The following is a 14,125-nucleotide window of genomic DNA, read 5'->3' as shown; positions in this document are numbered from 1 at the left end:
GGTAGTGTAACCTTTTTGGGACTTTATCTGTTTGGCACTGGGGAAACTGTTGGAGCCTTTTCCTTGTGTAGATGAATGTGAGCTTGAAGGGGTGGGGTTTAAAGAGATAGTTCACTTAAAAATGAAAAATGAACTCAATAATAATTCACGCAAAAGACACGATGCACACATGCATATCCTAATTCACATGTACGAAACCCATATTACGTGCACAAAAAAAAATATATTCACAAAAACCAATTCACGTGCACAAAATAAGTATATATACATTCATAAAACACATTTCACAAATGCAAAACACAATTCACAGATGTACAAGTGTGCACAAAAATTTGTGAATGTTTAAAATTCACCAGTTCATGGACTGTGAATGTGTGAATTGCCTTGGATTTGTGTGTGTATTTTTGAGACTTTCCTAGCAACGAACTCCTCCCATGCAGAACCCTCGTACTCTTTAGCCAATCAGATTCGAGCTTGCCAATCGACCAATCATAACCCTCTGTGTGCGTGCCTACCTGGAGGTTACATCATCAGTGCGAGACCACATTTCAAGTCGTGGACTGCATCCGAAAACTTTGAAAGGTGACTTGCTGCCTCGTTGCCGTATCAGGCAATGACTTTGCAGGCAGCGTTTTTGCACTAAGGCACCTCATGAAACTGATTTTGGACAGGCTTCTGAGGCAGAGTAACGGTTTAATGATCTACAGCAAAATATAGAAAGCTTTGGTGATAACTAAGTGGATATTTCATTACTGCAATATTAATTTCTCACTAGAAATGACATAAAAAGTGGAAAACGTTGATCAAAACATACATTTACTCACAAACTGACCACAGACCGCAACTTTCAGACGCCATCTTTATTTTTTGGGTTGCACTTTATTTTACAGTACGTGTACTTATATGTACTTCTAGTGTACTTACAGTGTATTTATCTAAGAAAGTTCTGGTAATACAAGGTAACTACATGGGGTAGGGTTAGGTTTAGGGGTAGGTTCAGGGTTAGTGCCTAGTTATTACATAATTATTGTAATTACTAAAATAAGCACTTAGTATGTACATGAGGAACAGGACTGTAAAATAAAGTGCTACCATTTTTTGGCTTAACTGTCACAGAATGGAACGCACAGGATTGTGGGATATCAAAGGCAGCGAAGGATACATCTATGCTGCCTTCAAAAATCGGCCAGATGAAGGCATCTCAGGAGACAGGAACTGAAACTAACATTGAATTCAGACGTGCCTTGATGCCTTCCTACCTTGGAATGCGTCCCCCGAAGGCAGCATTTTTCAGGTTAACTAGCCTTGTAAAGGTACTGCTTTATCTTTGCATACTTAAAACTTAAAAGTAAAATCAGTCACTTAGACAAACTCGTACATCAGTGAATTGTTTTTTGCATTTGTCAAACGTATTTTATGAACATATATTCGTATTTTGTGTATTTGAACTGGTTTTTGTGAATATTGGGTTTCATGCATGTGAATTGGGATATGCATGTGTGCATCGTGTCTTTTGCGTGAATTATTATTGAGTCTAATCTGCTGCCATAATATAGCTCCTCTTAGTGGGCTGCTGAAAAATGGTAAATTCCAACAAAATGCAATTTTGCAATAACCACTAGATGGTGCCTAATGACCCCAGTTTGTTCGTTCATTCATTCTTTCTTTCTGTTTTCAAATGTTTGAGTTTAAAGGTCTTAGCAGACTTTGAAAATCTAATTTAAACCATATTTAAATCATGCTGGAGAACATGGTCATCAGGTTTTTCACAGCCTTCTGGAGTTCAGGTAGCTTTAGTGCTGCTGTCATTAAAGCAAATGCTCCTCTTTAGTAGGGCCAGAAGATTCTGTTTTTAATCATTTAAAGGTTCTGTTGTGATGTCATAAGGCTCATAGATAACATCTTATCCTTTACAACAATAATAATCAAAATTAAATTGTTTGTTTGCTGGCAGTTGATAGTTCTTACCTCATCTGGGATTTGGAAGATACATACATAAACCTTAAAAAAACATGGGCTGGTGGAGTTTGATCTCAGAGAAGTTCTCATCAGATTCTTCCAAGACCAGATTATCTGGTCTATGCTATCATTAACTGTAAAATTCTTACTTTAAAAGCTTAGACCTACGGTATGTAAGCAATAGTTTCTGCTTATTTTTCCTAAGCAATTTTAAGTATAAATAACTACCTAAAAGATGATTATTATTATTCAAATAAACCTATCCAAAAATGCAATTAAGCCTATTGAAGCATGAAAGTAACATGTCTGAGCAATAAAATTTACTTTGATAATTTTGGTGTCTGTTGGAGCAGTGTAAACTAGTTTGAAGTAACCTTTCAATCAACAAATTCAACCATTTAGTTTCTAAAAATGCATAAAGACATGATTGTATAGAGCAGGCCTCACTCTTTAACAGCGTAATATTAAGACACATAAAAAACAACTCCATTCTGTTCACCTTATGAATTCCTCAAACAAAACGAAATGGCCTTAATACCATCGGTCAATGTACTTGAGTCCTCGGTTCTCATTGATACTAATCTCATTCTCCTTTAATTCTCAGTCTCAGCCAAAGAGCTCAAATGCAAAACATGTTTTCATTTAAAGTTGTTGCGCTTTAAGGCTTATGTGAATTAAGTCTTCACTCAGGATTGTGAAAATACATGGAAGAATGAGAACAGTCCCACACACTCAATAAACAAGGACATTGTGCTGTTTACAGAAGGATTCTGACCTCATTATATCACAGTCCACATGGTAGCCGAAAACCGCTCACTGAATCCTGCAGAATGTAAACTGAGAGTTTTTTTTTTCTCAGTTTAAATTATAATTGATGGGCTGGATAAAATATTTTATGAATTATAAGGCACTATAACATAATTTGCTAGGATGCACCTTGAGGTATTAATCCAGTGATTGGACAGCTGGGTGCTGTTGTCACTGAGCACATAAATGATTAGGATTCTGTACTGATGTCAAAATACCTTCCTGGATTGTGTCTGTTTTATTAACCACAAGTGCGTCCTGTTTCTGTTTTGCAAACATAAAACTAATGATGTGTTGACGCATTCATTGTTCGTAGTATCTAATGTTTGAGGAAACTGTGATTTTAATATTTCATAACCCTTTATAAGTGGTTATTTGTATGCACTGACCAAGTAGTAGGTTATAGTATAGTAAACATTATTATTTAAAAGGAATACTTCACCCAAAAATTAACATTTGCTGAAAACATACCTAAACATTTTTTTTTTTTTTACTTTAAACCCCTATCAATAATATTGCTTTCTCCAGTGAAAATATGAGCAGTTCAAGCACTGTTAACAAGCAAAAACAGTTCTAAGTAAATCTGTTTGTGGATTTTGATGTGAGAAGACAACAGGGGATGGGTGTTTTCACTGGAAGAAGCGTTATGCTGGATGTGCATTATTTGTGGATTATTGTCAGATTTTTATCAGCTGATTGGACTCTCATTCTGACGGCACCCATTCACTGCATCCATTGGTGAGAAAGTGCTGTAATGCTAAATTTCTTCAAAACTGTTCTGATAAAGAAATAAACTAATTTGGAGTAAATTTTAAGTATTTTTTTTTTATTAAAATATTCCTTTAATATCAGTTCATCATGTTTAATACAGAGGATTAATGAACTCATATGCTTTTTGGCTTCATTTTTACACAAGGCCTGATTTAGTTTTTGAATATACTCTTTTTTTGTTGTTGTTGAGATCTATTATTCATGAAATAATTTGAATTTGCACGAATTTTTAAAGTGTTTTAGTTGCATTTTCCATTTTTATCATCTTGTATGTCCTAATGTGTCATTGTATACATGCATTTTTGAAATTTCATGTATTTATTTCCACACTGGTGCCCAACATTAGCCTGCCTTCTTTTGCAAATAGATTTACCAACTAATGATTAACAAAATTCCACAACAGAACAGCTTGAACCTCTAAATCCGTGTGTGACTACACACATACTTAGTTTCTGCTATTACAAAAGCACCAACTTTACGTTCTTATCACCGTAAAACACCACAAAATGTGCTTGATATATGTTTTTGGAGCACTAGCCATAACAAGTGGAGTTTTTAGCCAAGACACGACAACCTTACTGCCAGAGACTCGAGGTAAGCTTTCTTTGTTCAGAAAATATTCTTACTCTCTCATGCACAGACACCTCTACACACATAAACTCCTACATACACACACACACAGCGTGTTGGATCTGTCCAAGCCTGTCTCTTTTCCTCCTCACCTCCCTCAATAGACCTGTTTGTAGCAGTGGGTTCATCTGTGAAGATACCATGCTCTGACGGAGAAGAAAAAGGGGTGGAGTGGAGATTCAACAGTTCAGTGCTTGTCTCAAGCTCTGTTCTCTTCATACAGAACAGCAGTTTGAAGGACCAAGGCATCTACACCTGCCACCAACCGAATGGAGATCTGATACAAACAGTATCTCTACACCTGGGATGTAGGTTTATGCATATCTTCCTTTATTGCTGTACATGTCAGTCTGGTAAAATGTCACACTATTTTCCTATGAGACAAAGAGCTTAAACTGAAATTTCATCACTGTGCAATGTTTGCTCTGTTCAGATCCCCCTTCTACTCCGGATGTGCATTGTTGGTCTCCAAGTTACCCAAAAAGGGCAATATGCTCTTGGACACTGACTCCAGACCCAATACTTCCAACACATTATATTGCTACATACAGGTATCTTGCACTCTTAAAAATATAGTTTTTTTTTAATGGTTCCATGAAGAACCTGTAACATCCAGTGCATCCAAGTTTCCATTGCACAAAATGTTCTTTATAGTGGAAAAATTATACTTTATATTATTAAAATGTTTTTCACACTAAGAAAAAAAAATGGTTCTTTTTTAATAACTGTTCACTTAAATGTTCTTTGGGGAACCAAGGACGGCTCTTCTGTGGCATCATTGCAAAAACCGTCTTTTGGAATCTTTATTTTTTATATTAAATGCATTGTTTGAATTGTAAATGATTGCCTTTTAATGCTACATATTGTCTTTATAAATAATAATTTGATGCTTTAAAAACTATGTAAAAGCACCATAAAATATCAGTAAATAGTCCATATGACTTGTGCTCTATATTCCAAGTCTTCTGTAGAATCTGTGATAGCGTCTGATCCATGAGTGAATCATTCAGACTGGTTTTGTGACCCAAATTGATTCATTGAATAGATCCAAGTCAAAAGAATGAATTTAAAGATGTTCCTTTAAAAGTGATGATAGAGATTATGTATTTAAATATTTCTGTACTTTAAATTTGTACACCTGTTGTAAATTGCTTTAATTGTATAAGTCACCTTATTTTTGAAAATTTTAAAAAGAAAGTATAATTGTTAAGAATATTTGCTAAAGTTCTTCTGGATTTAAATTTAGGAGCTTTTCAGACCCGCTGTCAAGTGCCCGTCAATGCCAGAAATGGGGAGAACAAGACAGGCAATGTGCGTTAGAGCAACTGGAGATCTTTGCAAGTGAAATGACTCTCATCAACATTACAGCTGTTAATGCTCTGGGTAGCACAACACGCATATGGCCAATTATTTTTGAGCAGATAGGTGAGATTTTCATAGTCCTCTTTTATACCATTTCACTTTTTCCACTGGTTTGTCTTTATTTGTGTTTTTTTTTTAATGTTAGAATATTATAATAAAACCTAATCATATGAATATGAAAAAAAATCTGACATTCTAAATAGAATTAAGTATTTAAATCCAAAAATATTAGTTTAAGCTTTGGCTGTGATGAAACAGCTGCTTTTGCGGTATTTTAAAGGTTTTATCAATGTTTACACCTTGATGCATATGCCATGAGCTCATATTGAGTGTTTAAATTCTTGTCCTTGGTTGGTCTGTAGTGAAACCTGATCCTCCGGTGAATGTGAGCGTGATGGTAATGCCAGGCAGGAAGCTGTCTGTGCAGTGGGGTCCACCACCCACTTGGCCGGATCCTGTCAACTTTCAACTTAAATACACAGTGAAATTCCACTGGGGCAAACCTGAGACAGCAAGAACAGTGAGTTTCCTGTGTAAACCATGTTCAACAGTGTTAAAAGAAACTACATGCCTAGCTGTAAAGTACTGAAACAAAAGGCACCAAACAAAACACAGTATTTGAAAAATCACCTCATGCTACAGGAAGGACATATGGTGGTCTATTAATACTTTAACATTCTTTGTTTTCTAGCTGGGCTTTTATGAGTCTAATAAAATGGTTTTGAGTGGTCTGGTGGCAGGAAGGACTTACTACATCCAAATATCTGCAAAAGATTCCCTGGATGATGGACAGAGCAGTGACTGGAGTGAACCAATAAGTGCCACTGTACCTTTCAACTGATGTGGTGAATCATTACATTACACTACATTAACCAAATGTGTTAGAATTATTATTAGCTCTTATTATATCACTAAAGGATAACTTTGGTTATAAAGGGAATGACAACCAATTTGCAAGCTCAATGTGCAGAATCTTGTTAATTCAAAAAATAATAAACAGCCAGCATGGCTCCACTTGCATGTAATTACAAAGTCTGTAAGCATGTTAGAAATGTTCTTATCCATTCTTTATTACCTAACTGATTTTAACTGGTTTGTGAAACAATAAAAATCACACATTTTCAAGAAGCAAAAAAACAGTGTAACAAATTAACAAAGTTGTACAGAAAAGTTTAATAAAAATGTTTTAAAACAGGTTTCCTGGTGTTTTTTTCATCAAAGTTCATCAAAGTTGTCCTAAGACAAGAACGCATTTTGGTTTTAGGTTTTAGGACAATTTTGATGAAAGGCTTTGATCCACTTCAAATGTTGACTAGTGTATTATATATAAACTGTGTTTTTGTAGTGTTGTTTATGTTTTCATTATTTTAGTTTAGGTTTAAGTAAGTTTATGTACTTTGTTAATAAAATTAGTTTTATTAAGTTTTAGCTATTTTAGTGCTTCAACATATTTTTGTTATTTGGCAACATTTCAAATGTTCCGTTAAGGTTGTTCGTGTAATATTTATATTTTCTTTATTTTCATTTTATTTAATCAATTTGATTTATATAGGTTTATGATTTCATAGTTTTTATCATTTAATATTAGTTTTATTTATAACTTTTGTTTTTGTCATTTTTATTTTTAGCTTTAATTTTTTAAGCTTTGTAATTCAACTTAAAATGTATTTATTTCTGTTAACTGCAACTTATTTTATTTCAGTTAGTTGCCAAGGCAACATTTCAAATTTTCACTTAAGTTTGTTAAGGCTAAGTTTTTTCATCTGATATTTATATTTTATTATTTTTCTTATTTATTTCAGCTTTATTTCATTTTCAATCAAAATAAATATTTACAAAAAAATAACAATTATAAACCCATTCAGAAAAAGTATTAAAGAAATAATTCACACAAAAATTAAAGATCCAACTTTTTATTTTATGGGTGAACTATCCTTTTAAAAAATAACTGATGTAAATGAAATTGAAAAATGTTCAACATCTCTTTACAAAAAATCAGATGTCAGGTAATGAAGACTGTGACTCATCATAAAACTTTATTTTTCCCTTAACATAATTTTTTTTTGACATACAGTACAGCCAAATCCTTTTTATAGGTACCCACAGAGCAGTGCTTGAAACCCTTCAGTCTAATACGTCAACAATCAGTGGTGTTACAAACTCTGAGTGACGAACACCCATGGAGAAAGACGGTGCACGAGGCAGGTGTGCCGTCACCTTTTCTGGGCTGTGCGTGCCTGGACCAGGCTTCCGAGTGGCATCGGTGGGAATATTACAACGGCTTTGCAGGGAGAAAGAAGGCTGTCTGTTCAGGTAAACGCTCGGCTCTGTGCTGTTGTAACGGCCGGGTCCTGGGGTCATGGACAGGTCCTCCGATGGGCCGCCTGCTTTCCTGCGTGCTGACATGGTGAAGCTGGCGCTGGCGGCTTTGTGTGGAATGTGAGAGCCGAAGAGGTTGGGTAAGGTGTAGCGGTTGGGGGCCGGTACAGGGTCTACACTGCGGTAGCGTGTGCGGAAGGCCATGGTGTAAGATGGAGGTTTGTGGTGAAGGTTCAAAGGTGGAGCTTTCTCAGGACTGTAGGCTCCGGGTCCAGGAGTCTGGAATGTATCAGCTGATCAAAAACAGAGAATCAGCAACTTCTTTATATGATTATGCATCCCCTCTTAAAAGTTAAAGTGAATATGACATAAAATGATGCTATTTACTTTCTGAAAACACAGATTACCATTCGTACTGTGCATGATTCATCCAAAAAGTATACATGTGCATGTTATTCCAAAAAGAAAAACTAAACTGTTTTTTCAGATGACATTAGTAATTTCTCTTACACACTGAACCCTTATATTTTGGCAATGCCCATTTTCATTATATATACAACCAATCCCAGATGGATAAAATTTAAGCCCAATCCAAGCTTTTTCTTATAGAGTGAGACTTTTTTTTCAACTTCAACATTACAAACATGTTTGAATATCTGACAAAAAGACAAAGGTACAAGTCTGTATGTACTTAGCATGTTTTACTTCGGGAAAGAACTACAATCCCATGATGCAGCATAGCGAAAGACATAATCGAAATAAAAACAATGGATAAATATAAAACTAATGATTTAAATATGTTCATTATGTATAAAGTTTATTGTTGTAAAATGTTTCAGGTGGTGCTTTAAAGTTTATTGTGACATTAAATGCTGAAAATGCAATTATTAAAGTAGTTTGAGAGTGTAGGGAGAGGGACTCTATCATTTGCAGTGCTTCATGGGAGTGGGTAAGCAGTTAAGTTTTTTAGTGCAATTTCCTTGTTTCAAATTTCTTTGAGAAATCAAGGGAAATGCAGCTTCTTACTAAGGAATCAGCTGTTAACCATGAGTTTAAAAAAAATTGAAATACTGCAGTCTGCTGGCTTCAACAAAAGCATATAGCTTAACATAAATTAACAACCTTGTAATTCATAGTAGGTATCACTTAAAAAAGTTATCTTTTAAAAATCGATTCCCCTTTGGAGAAAATGAATGGGATTTTTACTTACGGAACCTGACAGTTGCACTCTGTTGATTATCCTGTTTTATTCATGAATATGTAACATTACAGAAGTAAAATGTGTTGCGTATGCCATTGCAAGTTGACTTCATACACATCAGATCTGTGTAATAAAAAAAAAAAAAGGTGAAAACTCTAGCATCAGATCAGATGAAAACCCACCTGTCTTCTTCTTTCTGCCCAGCATGGAGTATGATGGGGTACCGTCTCTACCAAAGCGTGTCATTTTGGCATCTACATGATATTGCGGTCCTGGACTGGAATCCACAGACACCACTATTCAAAAGCAACATTATGAGAAAACACATCAAATTTTAGTGAATTATATTTGGCAGACACTTGTACGCAAAGCAACATCACTCTCAGAAAAAAACTGCTGTCAAAAAAAAGCTGTCACTGGGATGGTAAAAGGAACCATTTAGGTGCTAATTTTAGGTAATAATATGTACCTTTAAAGTATTAATATGCACCCTTTGAGGGTAATTGAGATACTAAAGTGTACCTTTTTGAAAGGTTACCGTCCCAGTGTCAGGTTTTCTATCCTTTTTTCTGAGAGTGTTGCCGTCGCTAGTATCATGCTCTACTGTTTGAGCTAGAGAAATGCTAAAGTGAATTAAAATCAAACATATGGATTAAAATCAAGCATGTGGATTTTATTAGCTTAATATGCCAGTGAAATAACATTAATCATTATCTTGCATGCTGTTGTTTGTGATATAAAGTCCAGATGTGCAAGGATTTTTGTATGAATACTTTGATCCGACTGGGTGTTCTCAGTTTCTTCCATGAGGAAGCAGGCGTTACATGTCCCTAATTAGGCGTCTAAATATTTGAGTGTGTGTGTAAATCCACCTAATATTTCAGTACTGCATAATAGAGACTAATTAATCTATGAAATTATCAGTTCATATGAGTGCCAGGTTGATATGTATCCATTATATCTTGTTAAAAGCATTCTCAGATGATTAAACCCAGCATTAGTTGAGTGGATCATGTCATCTGTCAGTGTGAGAAGTGTTTGATTTCATGTGTTGTCACTCACTGTTGCTGCTCATGCGGCTGTGGAAGGAATAGGCCGGGCTGCTGGGTTTGGTGTAGTCATGGTTGATGTAACCGATAGTGGGGGGAAGAGCATAACGCCCCGGCCCGGGCCCTGCGGACATAAACAAAAACACAGAGTGCACAGCCTGTTAGCATTTATTACTGAAATTGTGTTGGGTAATTAATGAAAAAAAATGATTTGTAAATACAATATTGGTTAACATAATTGGGTAAAAAAACAACAACTAACATGCTGTACTATGGTTGTATTTATAAGTAGAATGATTTATTCTACTTAATTACCATTTAATTATGATTAACTGAAACTAGAACTATTAAAAACAATTTTTATTAATTGAAAAAAGCTATAAAATATAAATGAGAAGGAAAAAATAAATTAGAAAAGTTGAGGCACTAAAATTACTAACTGAAAATTGTAAAAAGATGAATATATATATATATATATATATATATATATATATATATATATATATATATATACACACTATAATAAGTAATAATAATACAAATGAAAGTATTATACTGCAATTATGGTTATTACCAAAACATGGTTTCTGTTAATTAAAAATATATATAAAATGTATAAAAAACTTAAACTAAACAAAAATGAGAAAAGTTGCCTTTGCAACTAATTGAAATGACTGGCAACTAACTGAAATAATTTAGTTGAAGCATTAAAAACAACTGAAAATAAATAAAAACTAAAAATGAAATAAAAATAAATTAAACCTAAATAGAACTATTTAAAAATAATTATAACAATGACAAAATGTAAAAAAAAAAAAAAAAACTAAAAATGAAGGTAGGATTTATACGGTATAGTAGGGTTATTATCATTAATTAACAAAAACTAGAACTATTAAAACATTTTTGTTCATTGAAATACAGCTTAAATAAAATAAAACATAAATATGAGATAAAAATCTTAAACTAAGCAAAAATTAGAAATGTTGCCTTGGCAATTAATTGAAATAACTTTCAAGTTGAAGTTGAATCATAAAAAAAAAAAAAAAAACTAAAACTGAAATGCAAATACATAAATTAAATAGTAATAATAAAATAAAATAAACTGTAATAAAATAAAAACGAATAAAAATGACAAAAGCACATAACAAAACGACTAAAAATGAAACTAAAATTAAACCCAAAAATATAATAAACAAATATATGAATGTGAAAATATATAAATAAATGGAAATTCTAAATATTAATAAAACTATAATAGTAAAATAATACTAAAAAAAACAAGGGATTGTAACTGATAACAGATGAGAACAAGTATGTCTGCTTAGCTGATTAGTTTTCTTATCAATATAAGGTATACATCTGCTATCTATACATGAGTCATTTCCTTTTTTATTAAATCTAAAATAAAACTATGGAATGTGATTCATGTGAGACATAAGAGGTCACACATGCTGTGCACATTTCTAAAATCCAGGAGAACCTTGGCTGTAAAGTTTCATTTGAAATCGTATGAATTTTGCTACATAGTTAAATGTCATACAGTCTTTTCAATGCTTTGGCCAAAACAAGAAAAGAACAGACAAAAGACCTTCTATTTTCAGAATGATACAAGCAGGTGTTGCAATAAAAGACCTAACTGACAGTTTCTTTCATCAAACTGCCAATCCAGTCTCAAGAGCCAAATAGGAGCATGAAGTGTGTTTGAACTACTTACAGAGCCCTGTGCTAAAATAAATCGTCAGATCTGCTCACTTTGCTGAATAATTCTTTCGACACAATCATTTGCACAAAAGAATCCACTGAAATGAGCGGTCACAAACTCACCTCTTTCCCTGCCAGCAATGATGGGGCGCCGCCTCACCACTTCCCCCATGCCGCGTATATTTTCTGGCGAGCTTAAAGAGCTGACAGCAAAATCAGCAGCAAGAGTGCTCAAGGAGGTCCAGGAAAGGTTGAAGTTTCAGTTTAGACACACTGGAGAGATACAACTGAGACCTGAATTATGAATGACTCTTACAAGCGCAAGAAACCTTATCCTTGTCCAGGCTTCAAGAACGTCCATCTCAATATCTTTAGGCATTACAGATTTCCTTGGCATCTTGTCTGTAAACGGCAGCTAATGAACTAATTACATAATGTGAAATAGACAGCCGACAGCTATTTGAAATGACTAATGTTCATATTGTAGGACCACTTTATTATTTCGAGATTATATATTAATAGCTGCCTCAAATGTAAATACTGAGAGATATTCTGTACTTTCTGTCATCAGCTTGTGATATAATTGTTTTTTTATCACATTCATATTTTTAGAGTACCTTTTAGCTACAGAAAAGTATATGAAATTGCTTTTCCCCCAATGGCATTTTGTAATGTTGTTTATTTTATAAATTAATTTTTATTTAAAAATTAAATTTCAAAATTGACTAGGTCTGGAAATCACATTTTTGAAAGTTCCTGATATTTCTAGGAGTGCAGGAACCCTTCAAAATATGAATTATTAAATGTATTAAAGTATGAATTAATGTACTGAAGTAAGAATGTGGTGAAAATATCTCATATCACTATAAGGAAATGAAATAAAGTACAGAATATTTTCCCATTTTCCTAGTAAAAAAAAAATAAAATAAATAAATAAATATAATAATAATAACAACAATTAAAAAAGTCATGGAAAAGAAATGGAAAATCCATATATATATATATATATATATAAATAAACATTTTTCCATTGTGTTCAGTTCTAAAGTGTTGAGCAAAAGACTACTCTATAAATCTCCCTATAAATATAAATATATATTTATTTAGTATATTTATTACATATACTTTTTTTTTTTAATTAAAGGAGGTGATGTAACATTGTACGATTGATATAATCAGTCAGTCTCGCTGTTCCCATGGCCACCTTCAACCAGAACTCAAAACAAATGAAACTTCTGGAAAGCTGCTCTCGTTTCTGTGGCATAGTTTTACAGTAGGATGTTCCATATCAAGTTTCTCTGTAACATTAATTACTCTGATTTAACAGTCTGAAGCTGCTTTAAACAAACAATGCATTGCTTTAAAACAATCCGTTTCTCTTCGGCAGCTCAAACTGACTGAATACTGCGCAAAATGTAATTAGCATGCTAAGAAAGTGTGTCTTGTGAAAGCGGAGACGTCATCCCTGACCAGTGAGCGGACATTAAACATTAACCTTCTCTATCTCCAGACTGGGTGCCTTGTGTAGAAGCAGGTAACACTACAGATGACCTCTGGCATGTAGCCAGAGAGGACTATAAGGAGATGCACATCAAGTTACCCTGGAGTTGAAAAAAAAAAATAAAGCAATGTGAATTTGCATCCAAACATATCCGTCACCTGGTTTTCATAAAGCTGGTACATTAACTCATAATCAACATGGATACCTTAAGAGCTTTAAATAAAAGCAGGGAATGTTATTCTGCAACTTGATATCGAGCATATTATTTATCTCTGTAGCATGAAAGTGCCTGAGGACTCACTTTACAAACACTTATTCATGAAACAATAAGAAGTACAGGGATTACAGTTACAGTAAGGGTCATTGTTACAACTCTTAGAAGAGCATAGGCCGTATTTTATTTTAGGTCACGTATTTTGAAATCACAGGGCTAAAATGTTAAGGACTCTAAACCCAGTGGCCGAAAGCGTTTTATTTTTTGCTCTTTGTGGGTGTTACTTAGGGAAAAGTGAAATACTGACCGTGGAAGAGGCCAGTGTAAGGAAACTAATTTAACCAGACAACTGCTCGTACACACATTCATCTTTTCCCCTGAAGAGGATCATGCTCTGCCAAAACACTTCTGCTTTGTGCAATTGTTTTCTTTTTTTTTTTGCTATTTCTGTATCTGTTTGTAATTGTTTTCTTGTACTCCACTTCTTAAAAAGTCAGAAAATAAAAACAATTGAAAAATAAGTTCAAAATAATGTTTTCTTGTTTTCTTAAGTAATTAAAGATAAATAACTGTGAAAAAATAGCAATGGACATGAAAACTGACTTGTTTTC

General features: G+C 33.8%; 2 protein-coding genes across 3 annotated transcripts; one reads left to right on the top strand and one right to left on the bottom strand.

The window, feature by feature from the left end:
* The first annotated feature begins 3,916 nt into the window (after window positions 1–3,916).
* On the top strand, window positions 3,917–6,724 carry ebi3 (Epstein-Barr virus induced 3). Of its 2 annotated transcripts, XM_042718751.1 has the most exons (7): window positions 3,917–4,131; window positions 4,272–4,475; window positions 4,601–4,718; window positions 5,414–5,592; window positions 5,892–6,049; window positions 6,221–6,377; window positions 6,478–6,724. In XM_042718751.1, exons 1-6 carry the CDS (start codon window positions 4,044–4,046, stop codon window positions 6,368–6,370), a joined length of 897 nt encoding a protein of 298 aa, XP_042574685.1. In that variant the 5' UTR covers window positions 3,917–4,043; the 3' UTR covers window positions 6,371–6,377; window positions 6,478–6,724. The 2 variants fall into 2 exon arrangements, with proteins under 2 accessions (XP_042574685.1, XP_018979830.1); XM_019124285.2 differs by having other exon boundaries at window positions 6,221–6,724.
* An 818-nt stretch (window positions 6,725–7,542) lies between these two features.
* LOC109112654 (outer dense fiber protein 3-like protein 2) lies at window positions 7,543–10,369 on the bottom strand. Its single transcript, XM_019125563.2, has 3 exons — window positions 10,112–10,369; window positions 9,232–9,345; window positions 7,543–8,141 (listed from the first exon to the last, which is right to left on the bottom strand). Exons 1-3 carry the CDS (start codon window positions 10,230–10,232, stop codon window positions 7,654–7,656), a joined length of 723 nt encoding a protein of 240 aa, XP_018981108.2. The 5' UTR covers window positions 10,233–10,369; the 3' UTR covers window positions 7,543–7,653.
* Window positions 10,370–14,125: the final 3,756 nt, after the last annotated feature.

This window comes from Cyprinus carpio, chromosome B2 (assembly GCF_018340385.1).
Source record: "Cyprinus carpio isolate SPL01 chromosome B2, ASM1834038v1, whole genome shotgun sequence".
In the NCBI taxonomy this organism is placed as follows: domain Eukaryota; kingdom Metazoa; phylum Chordata; class Actinopteri; order Cypriniformes; family Cyprinidae; genus Cyprinus; species Cyprinus carpio.
Note: the sequence above shows the minus strand (reverse complement) of the source record. Positions and strands in the feature narration are given on the sequence as shown.